The sequence below is a fragment of the Danio rerio genome, chromosome 24 (genome assembly GCF_052040795.2).
Source record: "Danio rerio strain M-AB ecotype USA chromosome 24, GRCz13ab, whole genome shotgun sequence".
Taxonomy (NCBI): domain Eukaryota; kingdom Metazoa; phylum Chordata; class Actinopteri; order Cypriniformes; family Danionidae; genus Danio; species Danio rerio.
The window spans coordinates 15,658,224-15,677,162 of NC_141044.1; the positions used below are offsets into that span (position 1 = coordinate 15,658,224).

The window sequence follows — 18,939 nt, forward strand, 5'->3', positions numbered from 1 at the left end:
TTCATTAAACAAAGAAAGCTTTCAAGTTATTAATTCTAGGAAACAGAAGCAACTTGATCACCTAAAAGCCTGACACTGTGGAAACACTTTGCTAGCAGACAGCAAACAAGCTGCATATTTGTTGTTTATTAGCATTAGCATTATTAGCATCATGATTAGTGTGTATTTTCCATTTTTTCATGCAGGCATATATTGTATTGTTTGTGATTGTTGCTGTACAATAACAGTAATGACATTCCATCAGGCCATCCGTTTATTGTCTTTCGGCTGAATTACTTCAGTGAGTAATGAGTAGCTCAACTTTTGCCAGTTGCGTTTAGCGGCTCAGCTGCAGGCAATGCATGAATCATAGCATAATTATGCATTTGTGACATAATTTGTTGATAACCCCCGGTGCAACGCAGGACACAGTAGATCCTCCATGTGTCTACATTTCAGGCAGGCATTTCTGCAGCCTCCCAGTGAGACTGCAGGGTCCCATCAAGATAATCCTTAATAAAGAACGGCTTCACTTTTAATCTTACCCACTTCTCATATTTCTAGCTTGATATAGTTTTTGGCAAGTAATGTTTTAGCACTGATGTCAGTCTAGGACTATCAATGCATCTTTGTTAAGTCCAGCGCACAGCCACATAATAGAAACATTGCAAGCTTGATTGTCTAATTCGAAAAGGGACGGTTTGCTAAGCTTTTAAATCTAGGTGGAAATAGGCTGCTAAAGTCTAGATTTAGACTGTTCGATTGAGAATCCGTGTATATGTATATAAAAAATGTATTTGTATTCTTATGCATACAAATATAGTCAATATGTTTTTAAATGGTATGGCATTTAAAACATGTTTTATAGTTGTTTAGTCTTGTACTTGCTTATTTATACCCACATAACTACATTTCTAAGCTTCTCAGCATTTTTTAGTGGGCCAGCTTTGGCCCACACAATCAGGTTTTGCATGGCTCACATGCTGCAGAGAATTACGGTACATGATTGGACCAAGACTGGCTTCCAGACAAAAGCCAAACATGGACCATGGGTGATGTCACACCCAAGTGGTTACTAACTCATAACTGGGCCAGATAGGTTGGTGTGTCTCGATTGCAATAAAATTGATAAACCCATGAAGCATTGCGCTTTTGACAAACTATGGGCATGCTTTTTGTTAAAACGACCTGATATGTAGAATTGTTTTCTTTACTCAAAAATTATTTTGATGTATTTTAAATGGGCGACACAGTGGCGCAGTAGTCGGTGCTGTTGCCTTACAGCAAAAAGGTCGCTGGTTCGAGCCTCGGCTGGATCAGTTGGCATTTCTTTGTGGAGTTTGCGTGTTCTCCCTGCGTTTGTTCAGTTTTCCTCCGGATGCTCTGGTTTTCCCCACAGTCCAAAGACATGCAGTACAGGTGAATTGGGTTGGCTAAATTGTCTGTAGTGTATAAGTGTGAATGTGTGTATATGGATGTTTCCCAGAGATGGGTTGCACCTTTAAGGGCATCCGCTGCGTAAATAAAGGGACTAAGGTGAAAAGAAAATGAATGGATGAATGAATTAATGAATGAATTTTAAATGTGGGTCATTACAGGCCAAACTTACGTGTTTGTATATATATAAATATAAATATTTAAATTTTTAAATATTTAAAATGTTTTATTTAAATTTAAATTTTTAAATTTTTAAAATATAAATTTTTAACATCTGGGCTAAATACTATATTTTACATCAGGCCCAAATCGTGTGTGCCGCCTTAAAGACGGTGCCACTTCTGCCACACCTGGGCCAGGTTTGACCCACATGCTGTATGCCAGTGCCAGATGAATGTCTGCTGTGCCAGCTTTATGCCAAATCTAGGCCAGAATTCTACCTGGGTATTCATTCAAATAAATCATATGACAATTGAATACTTTAATATGATTTTAAAAATCAGCATTATATGATATATAATAATCATTCATTCAATTTCTTTTCGGCTTAGTTCTTTTATTAATCTTGGGTCACCACAGCGGAATGAACCGACAACTTATTCAGCATATGTTATACACAGCGGATGCCCTTCGAGCTGCAACCCATCACTGGAAAAATATGATATACTTTATTATAATTTAATTACATTAAAATATTATTTACATATAGAATTCAATTATTGAATTGCACATTTGTGTCATATTAAAAATGTATTTTAATATAACATTTTTATGTTTAAATGTATATATTAAATTTTATATATTATGTTTCCTGCATATTTTTGATAATAATTAATTTACGTATTTATTTATTAATTCATTTAATTAAACCCATATATATATATATATATAGATAGATAGATAGATAGATAGATAGATAGATAGATAGATAGATAGATAGATAGATAGATAGATAGATAGATAGATAGATAGATAGATAGATAGATAGATAGATAGATAGATAGATAGATAGATAGATAGATAGATAATTATTACGAGGGACTTTTCACCTAAAATTGTGTTATTTTCAGAATCAGGATTACAAAATATGAATCAGAACTTTTATTTACACTAACAAACTGACAACTATTTTTACTTATTTTTTTCAAAACGTACTATTTTTTATTAATTCATGTTAATGAAGCAATATATCCTTCAGAATCCTAATCTCAGTCTAGCTGAATATTACAAGTTTCTCTCGCCAGATATTTATCAGGTAGTTACATTCTGATATGAGATATGCCTTTCTGTTGATGGCTTTGCTTAGAGGAAAAGGAAAGTGTTTTGCTTACGCGACGTAAACAACTCAGGATAATTATGCAGTGCAATTTTAAAATAACTGCAAAATTACATTGAAAGTTAATTTTATGTGCGGGAGAGGGGGTTATAACTCGATTGGCGCATAAACCCCTCAGCTATGGCCAATAGTTACTTGAGATCCCCTCTGCATTTATTAGTCTATTGAGTTATCAAGAGCCTCTTCAAAATGTAATATATTTAATTTTCCCAGGCTGAAATGTGAAACGCCGGCTTTTACCTGTAGGCACATCTGGAGCTTAAACGCCTGAGCATTTGCATGACAACTGCTTTAATAGTGCAGCACAACTAGAGAAGGAGGATGAGTCCAGCTCAGCTCTGTTCAGAATGGCAGAAGTCTGACTGCTGGACCATATAAATGGCTGATTTATTACAAATAAACAATTATATTCAATGTATATGAGTGAGTTTTTAAGTGTTTTTGTAGCTTATTTATATGTGTTGTTCACAAAGGTAACTGTTGATATAGGCTTGCATTCATGTAAAATAAGCTAGATTGTGTTATTATTATGCAAATTGCTAAGAGGCCTCCTAATTCCATTGGTAAATCTAAATTTCCATCTGTTTTATCTATTAAGTCAGGTTTTTAAATTGAGATGGTGTAGATTTACTTTTTTTTCTGTGAGTGTGTGTATGTCAAGCCTAAAATACAGTAGTCAAGATCTGAAGTAAAATCTTTCGTCAGAGTCATCTATGGAAAAAACCTATTCATGTCTTGTCTTTTGAAAAACTAATTTAAATCATGTCAAATGTTGACTATACTGTATCTGCAGGTAAAACTAAATAAATTAGCATTTAAGGCTACTATCTGCAAATTGAATAATATATAAATATTAAAAATTGCTTGAGTTAGCATGTAAAAAAGTCAGGTTGTGAGTTAAAAGAGTGGGTTCCTCTGTGTTTCAAATTAAGGGCCCTACCATACACTAGGCACAATAAGGCGCAAGACGTGTTTTTGTGAACTTATGGATGTTCTGATCTTAAAAGGAGGTGTGTTAAGGCGCATTGTTGGTGCATTGCCATTTGGAAGAACTAAAATAGACTTCACGATTAGCCAAATAAAACCTGGTCTAAAGTCCAGCTCAGAGTGTATTCGCCTATATGCAAGTCTAAAACACGTACATATTGCTTAATGCACACAGGATGTACAGCAATACACAAATATCTTTACACATTAAAAAATTAAAGGATTAAAATTTTGCAAAAATTATTATTTTCTACATAAATATAAAAACCACTGCTTCTGTGCCCTAATTTTGACAATTTGCATTATAATATAATGTTAATATTATTATTAGCAGTATTATTATTTATTATTTTCATATTCATATTTTTTTGAATAAAAGCAAGTTTAGATTTGTCCACCTGATGGATATAGGAGGTGTATGCATCACCATATGGGCATAAAAATAGGACGTGTGTTTGAATAGAACTCAGTTTTCTGACAACACTTCATTACTATTGATAATTTATTTGTTAGATGGAAATGATTGAATTTAGAAATAGTTTTGACCCAGATCTTTGTGCTTACCAAATTAAATTAAATATGTAGGGCAACAGATGTCTTCGGCAGAGTGTGTACAACACAGTTTCCTTATCCACGAAAGTAAAGGACTAAAGTAAAGATTAAAAGTAAAATAAAGAGAAAGTAAAGAGGCTGAGGAGGCTTGTTCTTTATCCTTGCACAGTAAATGGTTTGTTTAACTGTTTTCTCGCTAGTGAAGTGTTCAGTTTTTCCACTTACTAAGTAACTGTTAATAGCAAATGTGCCATAGTGCGATACAATTTACTCTTAAAGGTAATGTGAGATGAGATTCTGATTGGTTTAATGCACGTTGCTCAAAACACACCCATAAATCATTAAGAGAAAAAGCAAAGCAATTTTAGACCATGTGTCGCAATGCAAACCGTATTTTTCCATTCTTAAAATAGCAAAAGTGGATTCGGACAGGCCATTAATGCTTTTGCGCCATTCACTTTAGACTTTGTGCCTAGATTGTTAAAATAGAGCTCTAAATGTCACTGCAGTCTATAAAGGTCTACTGTTGGATAGGTGGACATCATTCAGCTGGCATGCATTTTAGTTAAAATGCAGCTGTGCATATTGTCAAAATTCACTGAGAAGTTAATCAAATGTGTGTACTCGTTAAAATTAATGAGTAAATAATATTAGTTTAGTATTAATTTTTAGCCTAAAATATTTGCAGGTAAAGCAAAAGTATTTACCATTTATTGTAACTATCAGACTCTTTAATAATATGTAATACGGTTTAAAACTCTATAGTTTAGCATGTAAATAAAGTCCGAGTGTGGGGTAAGAGTGTGTTTTCACAGTCTCTGTTTCACACTAGACTATGAAGGTGCCCTATTGGATAGATAGACATCACTCAGAGCTTCAGGTCCCCACTTGGCATGTGTTTAAAAAAATATGAATTTTCATTTTTATATGATAAAAAAGATCTTCAAATTATATATATATATATATATATATATATATATATATATATATATATATATATATATATATATATATATATATATATATATATATATATATATTTATTTATTTTTTTTTTTGATTCTAGGTCCTGTTTTGGCTAAAACAGAGCAACAATATCCTCTTAGTAACATTCTCTTAGTGTTTGTGTGTGCGTGTGTTTGTGTGTGTGTTTGTGTCTGTCAGTTTGTTATATGTTGTGTATCTATTTTTCATTACATTAAGATATACATGTGTATATGTATTATATGTTATATTTGTGTGTGTGTGTGTGTGTGTGTGTGTGTGTGTGTGTGTGTGTGTCAGTGTGTGTGTGTGTGCATGTATGTATAAAAAAACACGTACATATATTTACTGCATATATGTATATGTTCATGACTTTTATTGGCATATAATTGATTTATTATCTCAATGCATACATTGAAATCCACAACTGGAATGCATTTCTCCATATAATAGATTGCATTCGGTAGTATTCCACCGTGAGCGAATACTAAAGGTAAACTCTGAAAACAAATGAAGTAATAAGCTGGAGCAGACAGACGGCAGTCATTACCTTGCAAACAGCAGTGAACGCTCTACTTGTTGATGGAGGACTTCCACCATAACGCTGAACGGACCAGCCAGTTCACTACGATAAATTCAGCTTCATCATTCACAAACTATATTTACTCAATACATACCTAGTCTCCTTTTGTCAACCCGAAAAGAATTGGACACACAAAAACAACGACTAAACAAAACAAAAAAAGAACCGGTTTGTGGGATGAAGAAAATAAAAATAAACAAGACCGAGAGAGAGAGAGAGAAAAAAGCCATGCCCCGAGGCTGTGTGTGCGCAGGATCAGCAGACTAGGAGAGATGCAAGCTGGATCTGCCGTTTCATTGTCTTAGGATCACTGATACAATCTAGAAGAAAGCTGTATTGCTTAAAGCTGTGAGTGAATGACATATGGAGGACTGGTGTGAAGAAAACTCCCCAGTGCCTCCTCCAAACTAAAGTCTTCCTGTGAGCAACTTTCTGCGCTTTCAGTCTGCACGTTCCCTCCCTCTCTCTCTCTCTCTCTCTCTCTCTCTCTCTCTCTCTCTCTCTCTCTCTCTCTCTCTCACACTCTTTTTTTTCTTCCTCAGACACTAGCTAGTCACTGCCTGCAGCAGTAATCGGACAACTCTCGTTCTTACTTGGAGTCTGTCTCTTGAGATCCAGCACGGGGCTCCATGACTTTTCACCCTTAAAATGAAAAAGAAAAAAGTTGTCTTTTATCGCTAAGCTGCGCACTTAAAGCCAACTCTCTGAGAAGTTTCTGCTTTTTTCAACAACAACACAAAAGTATTTTTTTCTTTTGCTGTGGAAGGGACAGATACTCAACAGAAGATTGGTTAAAAAGGAGGAATAAAAGAAAAGTGCAAGGATTCTACCATAATTGTAGTAAGTGCTTTTTTATTGAGATTAACAGGGCTTTACCTTTCCTTTTTTTGCGTGTTCAGGTTTGTCAGTTTTAAAGTTATAAAGTTTAACAACAAATAACAAATTTCCTAATATTGAGAGATTTTTAGATTTTACATTCAAAAACACTATATGAACACAAAAATAATTGTCATTTAAAAGGGTTGAGAAGTTATTAATATTAATTAATATAAGTTAATCTCTCTAATAAGTTAAATCTCTTACTAAAATGTAATTATTTTTGTAAACTCGTAGTGTTAAAACACTAATAATATCAGTTGGCTTAAAATTCACAAGTGGTTCTAAAATTTAAAAGAAAACTCTGACACTTTTGCTGATAAATCATCCAAAACAACTAAATTATTCTTCTTTAAATTAGATTTATTGTTTTAAACCTATGCTTAAAGAAGTTTTAAAACCCTCATACTGTCAGTTTACTTCAATATAATTGGCATTTGTAAAAACACTCATCGTTCCTAACACTCTTGTCAGCAATATAATTTTCAAAAGCTCTAAACGTTAACATTGCCTTACACTTATACTTTATTTCATAAATTATTAAATATATATTTTAAAAATAGTCATTTGTTGTGAGATTTAATTTCAAATAGGTTCTTGTATTTAACATTTTACATACACACACAGTGTAATTTAGCATACAATTTCCCATTAGATAAAGCAACAGCTTTTGAGTTTAAAATCTTAAAGACACTTTTTTTAAGACTCTTTTTCAAGCACATCCTATCCCTGTCAGTATTTGCTGCTCAAATGTAAACCCCCAGCGACTCTCTTTCTTTCTCACCTGAGAGCTTGTGCACCTGATTCACGCATTCAGCCGTTTCAAATTCACCATTTTTTGAGGATCTCCTCACCTCTTAGGTGAGGACTACCACTTTTTGATACTTAAAATCATGCATGAAATGCAGTGAAACAAAGGTTTGGATTGTAAATAAGGACAATGAAACAAAGGTTTGGATTGTAAATAAGGACCCAATTTCAAGTCGAAGATAATACATTTCTATTTTCAATCCAGAAAGCAAAAGCAAATCTCTATTCAGCTGGCAGAATAAACAAAACCAGTTCAGTTTTAGCAGTTGACATTCAATGCCATCTGCTGCAGGCAGGAATGCTTTGGGATAGACAGACAGGCAGATTTGCTGTCTTGTAAGACATCGGCAGACGGCCGTCACAACCTTTACATTTTAGAACCAGTTGTTTCTCCTTTTTTTTTAAATCCGAAATTTGTGAGAATTACATATTTTGTGCTAAACTCATGACATAATATTTCTTAAAACATAAACTTTAGTTTTTTAATTTAGTAAATACACTTTAAAGTGTTCTTTAAGTTTGATTTTAATTTAGAATTATTGAAAAGTCATTCTACGGCAGCTGTTTCCCTACTCGCATTGCTTTGTGTGTGTGTTAATATAGTTTTGCCTCCAGCCACCCTCTCTGTGTTCCTTTAGCACAATAACCCCGCTTATCTAATTACCTCATAATGGGCTGCTTGATTTAGACTGTTTACACACTGTATTTGTTTTAATAAGGCAGACGTTCGACTGCATTAAGCTCTTTCTGATAAGCCCTCATGCGTTCAGCCTCACGCCGTTGTTGCCGTTGTTTGCCGAAGGCCCAATGCGATCCGTATGTGTGCGGCCGAGCTGGAAACGGTGTGCGGTGAAAGACACAGGGTTAATTGAAACTGCTGCGCTCCACTGTTTATGAGATAGAGACAGCGGAAACGCTTTGTGGCGATTAGCTGTTTACTAAATACAGTAGAGTGTTGTTTTGTTAACATGCTACTGTTGGGCTCGGGAAATCGTCGCAAATGGAGAAGGAAATAAGGGCTGAGAGCCTATTTTAAGTTCAGAAATTTTTTTGTGTTTGTTTACTTGGAATCAAAGGGTTTGTTTATTTAAAAGGATGAGCTAAAAAAACTGAGTGTCTTTATTTTGGCGGATTTTACAGGATGTGTTTGTAAAGTTTTAGTGTAGTTAATAGAATAAAATAGCAAGGGAGTGAAAAATAGGATGAAAATAAGAATGTTTTATTTAGTTGTATCAAATAGTCTTATTTTATTATTTAAAAAAAAATAAATAAATAAAGATACCATTCAAATTTAAGAGCTGATTTAAAAACAGTGCATTCAAATTTGATGCTTATTCAGTAACAATTTACGCTCGCAGTGTGATCGCTGCGGTGGGGAGAATTTGATCAGATGTGTACCTTAAATCTTCCCTGATGGACACTCAAAGCCGGTGGACTTCTGGAAATAATTTAGCGGGTTGAAGAGCTCAGAATTAACAGATTTAATGTAGCTGCGCTATCCATCGCTTGAGCTCCATGTCAGATTGAACAAAATGAAAGAGACAAATTGAATTTCAACAAACAGCAGCATGTCCACAATTTACATTTAAGCACGCAAAATTATAAAACTTTCAATTTATTTATTTATTTATTTTTTATCAGAACATAAAAGTAATATTAATTTGTGCCAAAGTGTAACATTTGACCTAATTGTCATTTTTGTATGGGCCTTGTGTATCAGCATATCAATTGTTTTCCATCTATTAATAGTAATAATTGAATTACAGCACTTTAGTTCATTCACAATTGTAAATTGTTGATTGCATAGGAACTCATGTACCTGCAACAAAATTAAATTTACAGTTACAAGTTTTTCATTAAGTGCTTTTTTTCCCCGCATAAGGTAATCAGTGTTTTGTCGGTGGTGCACATTTCTTTGCTTGGTGCTCTCAGAGTCCAGTGAAGTGTAGCATTTTGTAAACTGTGTCTAATTCTAGTCACATCTGTGTTCAATTGTTGTCTACATCGACATTCTTTGCAAGTGGATTTATTTTTCCTGGGCCACCATGTGGATTCAGCTGACCAGCTTAAGTTGGGATTAGTTGTTTTAAAGTTATTTTGATTAAAGTGTTGTTTTTCAAAAAACTAGTAACTTGCAACACATGTTTTGCATAGTCTATGAAATTCAAAAAAGACTGCGCGAGTCTTGCCTTATAAATTTACAAACTCATAAAGCTTGTCTGGAAAGGCGAGCAGGGAAAAGCAGGGCTTTATTGCTAATTTTGGATTTTGAAAAACTATTAATTTATTAAATTATACACTTTATACATTAAATGTACACTTTGTATAATTGACAAAAGTGCAAGAAATGAAAAACTAAATTTGTAATTTAAATGAATTTTAAAAAAATCAAAAACTCATTTGTTTTCTTTGGCATTTGACCCCTGATTTTAATACCTGGTTATATTAATTTATTTGTGTTTTTAGGTAGTTTAGCTATATTTTATCATGTATTTTATATATTTTATAGACTTTAATGCTTAATTTGTTATATATTTTCTGTACAGCATTTTGGCTCATTTTTTAAAGTGCTCTATGAATAAAGTTTAACTTGACCAATTATTAAATTATTAATTTATAATTCTTTTATATTTACATTTACACTTGACTTGACTTATATTTACACTTGAATCCCAGTAAATATTTAAATTCTGCTTTCATTACGTCAGATCTGAAGTATTCAGGTGACTGTCATCCGTATCGAAGCAGCTCAGACAGCCCGCGTGCTCTATAATGATCAATGTTAAAAGCCCGGCGGTGTTTGCCGATGGAAACGCAGCGCTTGAAATAAGCAAAGCGAGACAAAAAGCCGTGCAAACAGTCGTGAGTGAAGCGTGTTTGGCTTTTTTGATGACACTTCCAACGCAGCTCTTTGTTCCCGAGAGCTTCAAAGACAGCTCCGTTCAGGTTGAATTTAATCGCACATCAAAGATGCTGAATGAGCTCCTTTTTTTGTTTAAACAATAAATATTTAGCAGTACAGAACAAGGGCTTGTTTTTTTCTTTTTAAAAGCTCACCGGCCCCTCCTTTTCCTGGGTTCACCTGGTGAAAATCACCTGCTGGATGAGGGGCTCCGGCATGCATAATGCTTCAGAAGAAGTGCACACAGGCCCCGGCAAGGTCTTTAATTCTCTCTTTATTTCTCATGCAGTGAAACATCTTCTCCAAGACTTTTTATAGAAAGCCAAAGTCATGTTTCCATGCTTCAGATGATGTAAGGAACAGCTTTAAGATAAAAAAAGTGTGTTAATATGACTAGACGGGGTCAAAAGAAGGAAGACCGAAGGAGAAATTCCAAAAAAACCTAACCATTATTCATCAGGACTTGGCCATTGTGGGAGAAAGGGGGGTGAAAAAACAGCAAGACCAAACAGCTCGGGTTACTACATCACGAAAACAGCCTGGCATTAAAAATTCATGCAGAGATTTTTCAGACATTTTTTGGTGGAAAGGCGGAATAACCGTGACCTAGATCCAACAGTTCGGCTCCGGTCTGATATTGCGCCGCAGGTATCAGTGCAGAAGTGGAAGGCAGAAAGTAATTGTCAGCTAAAAAGAGTAATAGCAACATTCGAACCATCATAGGAAACACATGCTGCTCCATGAGTTCCACACTGACTTATTGAACACGTTATTTTTGTTCATGTAAAGCCATTTCAGAAAATGTTTCAGAAAATTGGAAAGTTATCAACCAGATTTAAGTGTGTTATGGTAGGTCAATATGTCGGTATTATAATAGATGCTGTGTTGAAGGTTAACCTCAGGTATTGAGTTAAGCAGACACAACAAACGTGTCAGGCAGCGATATTGTCAGGCAGCGATTACAATTTGCACAATAGCAGGATAATATTTGATCATTTTGTATACAGTGTCAATCCTAAATTGACGTCATTTGAACAATTTGCAATACTTAGTACTCAATGTACTCAATAGGTATTACATTAGTCTATTGTAGAAGAAGCACTCAGTTTGTTCTGATATGTGATTTACTTTACAAGATGTACCCAACGTGTTTCACTATGACTTATTTTACTAGATGCATTCAATATGTTCCAATCTGACGTTTTGATACTTGATGCACTTAAAACCTTCCTCTTCTACTTATTTTACAAGATGATTTGAATACAATACACTCTGACCTTTTGTACAAGATGCACTCAATATGTTCTAAAACAACTAATTTTGCATGATAGTTTTAATGTTTCACCATGACTTTTTGCTCGACATACATTCAGCACGTTCCATTAAAACACAATCTACAATATACTCTTTGTACATTACATTTTTACTGTCAAAAATAAAATAAAATAGAATTACCTCATTGGTTCAAGTTAAATTGATCTATTTAGATGCCATAAATCATTAGGTATTTAAGTAAAAATTATCCCTAAAAATAAATCAAAACTTTTTACTCACAGTTTTTGTATCTCGGCCAACTTAGCCCTATCCTAACAAACCAAACATCAATAGAAAGATAATTTACTCAGCTTTAGGTAATGTATAAATGAGAATGTCAAACCATTGATTTTACACACAAAATTAATAATTCTGATGCTTGTTCAAAGTACTTATTTTAAATGAGCTGAAATAGTGCTATTTTGAGATTTTTGTGAACCACCTAATTGTTTTATGTTCAATCCATTTAAATTCTGAGTAAATTTTAAAGATAACTTAATTCATTTGTGTTGGGGGAACATGAAACATTTGTATGGAACCCATATTTTTTATTTATTTTTTTATTTAAATATTTCCCAAATGATGTTTAACAGAGCAAGGAAGTTTTCACAGTATGTTTGATAATATTTTTTTCTTCTGGAGAAAGTCTTATTTGTTTTATTTTGGCTAGAATAAAAGCAGTTTTTAATTTTAATAAACACCATTTAAAGGACAAAACTATTAGTCTCTTTAAGCTATACATATATATTTTATTAGTCTACAAAACAACCCATAGTTAAATACTACTTGCCTGATTACCCTAACCTGCCTAGTTACCCTAATTAACCTAGTTAGGCCTTTAAATGTCACTTTAAGCTGTTTAGAAATGTCTTGAAAATTATCTAGTAAAATATTATTTACTGTTATCATGGCAAAGATAAAATAAATCATTTATTAAAAGAGTTATTAAAACTATTATGTTTATAAATGTGTAGAAAAAAATCTTCTCTCTGTTAAATAGAAATTGGGGGAAAAAATAAACATGGGGGCTAACAATTCAAGGGGTTTAATTACTCAGATTTCAAATGTATATGCTTTATTTTCTCAAATCCTCTTGGAACATTCCACTACAACATATTTAAAAAGATGTACTCAATACAATCCACTTATCTGTATACACAAAATACGCTCCCAACTTTTTGAACAAGATGCACTTAATAGGTTTCAAATCCAAGGACCACTCAGTGGTGTCTATAGTGGTCCGGTGATCCCTAAACCCCCTGGGCGAATCCCAATCATCCCCCCTGACCGTCATTAGGAGCTGTCAGTGTGCCTGGAGAGGGAGTGTAGATAAATTTCAGATAGTGTCAATTGCAGATGAAAGATGCTAGGGGTGTCATGCTCGACTAGCTTCTGTTCAACAAAGTCCCATCTCTCAGCCTTTACCCCCCATCCCCAATCCATTCCCTATACTTCCAGAGGCAGAGACCTGGAGCAGGCGCCCCCGACTCGCTCACCCAAAACTAACCCATCCACCCCTCCCTATTCCTGCTTACCTTGGCTAAGCCGCTTTGCATGTTGATTGGGGGAGGACTAATCCAGTTTGCAGCTGTCGTAGACCAATGATGAATCACCTTTCCGTCATTGGGCCGGGAGGAGGGAAGACCTGGAAGGAGGAAACAACGGTGGAGGGGTTGAACCTACAGACAATGTGCCTCTCTGTTCCACCGACTCCTCTCTTCCCATTCTGAGCGAGAATAACAAAAATGTTTTCTCAGACAACGTCTATTGTGTCACCGATGGCTCTTCACTTAGAACCCTGAGCTGAAATAACAAGGGCTGATATTGTTTTTAGGGTCCTGGCAGGTGGGGGGAGAAAAAAAAGGATAGGGAGATCGAAAGAGAGGGAAAATACACTTTTTGACAAGTTTGCTTGAGGTGCGTCCAGTTTCAGGTGAGCTGAGCATCTCTGGAAAAGCAGCCACTTGCTTAGAAAAATGTTCATGAGAACGTTTGACAAATAAGGTTGGATTCAGGAGAAGACATTATTTTGAGAAGCAAATCGAGCCGTTAACGTCTTCGTGGCATGGAATATTTTCCCCTTGTTTTAACCGCGACCATCTGTAACGGATATTTTATAGCCGATCAAGAACGACGGCTAAAAAGAGGTATGATAATCTGTGCTGATAAAGCGTTTCTTATTTCCTCTTCTTTGTTATTCATAAAAATCCAAATTCTTGTTGATAGCAGGGACACGACCATTGCTAATTGTGTTTTCTTTTATTCGTTTTATCGCACAATTAGCTCAATAATGCTTTTCTGGAGACTGATGTGTGTTTTAGTTTTTGCGGCTGCCTTCACATCACACACAAACACCCGTAGCATACATCCGACCGCAGACGAACACTGGCCTGACCTTCCATTTGCTATGCATAATAAAATCCCGCGAGTGTGCGATGGAGCCAGTAGAATAATGTTTTCAGTGGCGTGGCTCTCGGTACATAAACAAAGAAACAATTAAGACGGCCGCCAGAGCAAACAGCGTGCTTTAGTGAACTCTTCAGTCGCTCTCATTGAGGTTTGAGGCCTCAATCACACATCTCTCTGATCACTGGGGGAGATGAGCTGATGAAAATTGCAGCGTGCGCTGTAGGCCATTGGTGGTTAATTTTTAATGCTTCAAATGAGAAAGTCAATCAATCATCGGATGTCTCATTAATTGTTAAATTTGTGTCAAATGTCATTTGATGTTCCTCAGGGGAATGCCCTTGTTAAGCATTTTTCTCAGGAGAGCTGCTGGAATGTTGTTTAATAGTTTGGTTGTTCTGAGAGCCAATGATTAATAATAATAATAATAATAATAATAATAATAATAATAATAATAATAATAATAATAATAATAATAATAATAATAAATATTATTATTATTATTATTATTATTATTATTATTATTATTATTATTATTGTTGTTGTTGTGGTTGTTATATATATATATTTTTTTATTTAATTATTATTATAAATGCATTACAATACCAGTTTTGTGGTTTTAAATATGTGGTTTTAATTTTTTTAGTTAACTAAAGCAAACTACACTATTGTAATAAAAAGTATGTATTTATGTTTTAAAATAATTAAATAATTAAAATTATGTATATTCATGTATTTGTATATGTACTAACATTAAAATCATTGATTCAAATCATTAAAAAACATATTTTTATATAACTTAGGGTTAGGGTTAGGGTTAGGATTTTTTCATTAAATAAAAATAACTAGTCAGTTAGTTAGAAGTTTTTATTTAATTATTTTAAATATGAATATAGTTTTAATTATATTTTACTTACAACTAAATTTATTAAAACTAAGTCAAAAGTTAAAATTGAAATAAATATATATTTCAAAACTATAATGACAACATTGTTAAAATAATAAAATTGTGAACATTATAAAATTAAAAAAATATGTTTTAATGATGTTTTATATATATATATATATATATATATATATATATATATATATATATATATATATATATATATATATATATATATATATATATAATACAATACATTCATATTTATTTTAACTTAGCACATGCAGCATATATATTGCTGTAGATTTTAGTCTGGTTGCCTGTGTCATTCAGCATCATGTGACCATCGTGTTTGTGTGTCTGTGTGCGTGCATGTGTGTGTGTCTTCCTGTCAGGTCTATGGAAATGCAGGATCTAGCTAGTCCACACAGCCGAGTAAGTGGAAGCAGTGAGTCCCCAAACGGTCCCAACATTGACAACTCCCATATAAATAACAATTCCATGACACCAAATGGCACTGAAGGTACGTCTCCAAGCCTCCTTCATTACTGTTGATTTAGTAGTGATTTTTATCCTGCACATTTCCTTTGGGTAACATTTATTCCCTGTTAACTTGTGAAAGTTGAATCAGTCTTAAACACCTACAGATTTTTGGCTCTGATGTATATGTGGTATAGTACTGTATCTTTGTAACGTCAAAGAGATTCATGCACAGTACTTAATTTGATCGCTTGATCGTTGTGAAAAAAGGATTTTAATATAAACATATTCAAAAGTTTCTCTGCATTCATAATTTATAGTTACAGTGTTCAACATAATTGAGTACACCGCATTTTGAAAATTAATATTTTATCCACAATTAATTTTTAATTTATTTTTCATCTATTTTTAGCACAATACATACAGTGTATGGGTTAGAAGAATAAGGTGTTTTCAAGCATCAAAACTAAATTCAAATGCAGCTTTTTTGCATAAATTTACATAATTAACATGATTTTTTAAAGACTAAATGGCATTCAGTGTAAAAAACTGTTTTGTTAACAAATCTCATCGAAGTAATTAAGACAAAGAATCATTTGATGACATTAACAGTCTCTATTTAGTATTAAAGGATCCCAGTACAGGCCCAAAATATAAATTTATTTCCATTTAATACACTTTCCTGCTGTCTTTAAACACTTGTGTGTTACCCATTTACTGTAGCTGATTATTTAAAATTGAGTAAAACTGAGTATGACTTATTCTAGAATGTATTTTAACGTCAAGAATATTTTTTATATACATTGTATGTTAAGTGTGTTCCTGAAATATAATTATACATTTACATATGTACCAATGTTGTATTCAAATTATAGAGCAATCTCTTCTGTTCGATAATATTTGAATTACATATCTTTATAGAAATTCATACATCAGTATCCCACACATAATCAAACCCATTCTAAAATGATGCGTGCACTATATAAACTTTAGTCTTTTCAGTGTTTTCACAGCTCATGTTACAGCCCATAAGACTTTTATTCAGCTCTGAAATAGTTTACATAATGCAATCTTGACTGCGGTTTTCTTGCATTTCTGTAGTGATAAGCGTGTGACAGAGCAGCCTGTCATTGTCCTGTCCTGTCATTCTCTCTCCCTATAGGTGATAACATCACTATGCTTACCACAGCTGACTGGTTGTTAAGTTCTAGTTCACAGTCTGCTGCAGGTTTGTGCAGTTCTGGCCAAACAATGAAAGGACAATACTTGGCGTCATATGTGAAATAACACACTCTCAGCCTTAGGCCATCACAACAATTACATTCACAAATGTGAAAAGAGTGGATTGGATGTGCTCACATCTCCTCAACTATTGTGCCTTTCATTTGGACTCTGTGTTGTGGATCTGTTGAAAGCATGGTTTGAGACTTTTGGCTTTGATTCCAGATGGTTGCTGAATGGTATTTATGAGTATACTTTTAAAAAATTATGGGTTGTTTTAACAGATGTTTGGGTCAGATATGGATAAACTTAATGGTTGAGTTGATTTATTTATTTATTTTTTAATAAAAAAAGTAAAAGACTATGTTGTTTTAACCGATTGTTATTATTATTATTATTATTATTATTATTATTATTATTATTATTATTATTATTACACATCATTATTATGTAATATTTTATCTGTAAAATGTAAAGTTTTGTTAAGCTCAATAAAAAAAATGGAATGCGCAACTGTTGTGTTGCTTTTTTATTTTACTTTTTCAATAAAAATGTTACAAATTCAGCTTTGTTTTATCCTATTTTTAAATCAAATATAAACCAATCCGTTATGTTGAATGTTAAAATAAAATGCAAGATTATTTTAATACAAAACTGATGTCGTGAAATGATAATGAATTAATTAAATGATGAGTTAAATGTTTTAACCCAACCTGCTGGGTTATTTTTTTTTTGTATAATAACAAATAAAAGAAAACAATAACATCATAATCAGGTACCTTTAAAGAAAGACTATAGAATACTCAAGAAGTGTCGCTCATATTATTTTGAATAGGGAAAAGTGATCTGGTTAATATGGCAAATGAAGCCTCACCTTATAGGAGCCTATCAGCAATTGCTATAGACCGACAAGTCTCCATGGGAGGGGCTCAAACCTGATGTAAATTTCTGCAGATTTTGTGTGATTCAAACGTTTATAAATTAAACTAAAGAGACAGTTGTTGTTTAATTGGATTGGTGATTTCTAATATGGAATTTTATCATAACCTTGGCGAGTTATTTTGGAGAATTTGATGTTTCCCCATTCTAACAGAATGCACAAGCATACTGCCTGAGAGGCGTTGCAAAGATGGCCCTTAGTGAAATGACTTTGCTACAATCTAAAGAAATTAAAAGTTGATTTCATGTAAAGAAAATAATAAAAAAATAAATAAATATATTTATATTACCATTAAAAGTATGATTTTGTTCACCAAAGCTACATTTATTTAACATGTATTTGATTATATACACTTAAATCATGTAATTAAATTACAGACATTTATCGTAAAATAACAGATGGTAAATTACAAAAATTTACAGTAAATTTAAATGTGAGGAAATTTCTGTAATTTAACATTCCTTATTTTATGGTAAATGTCTGAAATTTTAAAAAAAATTTTAACAAATTTCGTTATTTTATGTTTGTTTTTTTCGCCACCCCAGCTGCCAAAGAAAACAACCCAACCTAAAATATGCGATTTCAGATCAAAATTTCATCTGCTTTTGCTATGTAAAACTAAAATTAAAAAAAATAAATAACTGATGTAAACCCCAAAACATTTTCAAAATGATTTGATAAATGGATTACATTTTTTATTAAGTTGTCAACCTGACACTTATATTTATCAAAATTTGATTCAAAATTGGTTATAAACAACCCATCCTTTTTTCTAATGCTCTTCAGTTTTTTTTGTTTTTTTTTTTTCATTTATTTGATGTTTAGAAGGACGGTTTTATGGTTATGTGTGGTATGTGATAAGACTTGACTGCACTCGTTTCTGCATGTGCCACTATTTTTCCCTCATCCTGTTGGAGAAGGAAGGAGGGGTGGAGGGAGCGCTGGGACATTTTCAAAGCTCCCAGTCGACATGTGTTCCTTTGAGAGTGAGCATAGCTGCAACATGTTGGACATGACAGGCTGATGGCTACCTCAGCCGTGAGGGATTTGAGCGGGCATGACTCCGTACCCACATACTGAATTTTGTTTTCATAAATGTAAACCTCCACCCCCACCCCCTCCCGAGACAGAGATGGATTCATTTCAAAGATCCGGGCCTGTCTTAAACGCTGTGAAATCATCCCGGTTGCCCCCATTGGAGTTTCGAAGCGGTTGGGTCAAACACTTTTTATTACACTACTCATTG

The 18,939-nt window shown here is 33.5% G+C and overlaps 1 protein-coding gene across 34 annotated transcripts in view; it reads left to right on the forward strand.

Annotated features, from left to right (window-relative positions):
* eya1 (EYA transcriptional coactivator and phosphatase 1) overlaps window positions 1–18,939 on the forward strand; it is a 272,169-nt gene that overhangs the window by 173,365 nt on the left and 79,865 nt on the right. For 15 of the 34 annotated variants that reach the window (XM_087308133.1, XM_087308138.1, XM_087308135.1 and 12 more), the window contains one exon: window positions 15,448–15,575. In XM_087308133.1, coding sequence (XP_087164259.1) covers window positions 15,448–15,575 — 128 coding nt within the window. 34 annotated transcript variants of the gene reach the window in all.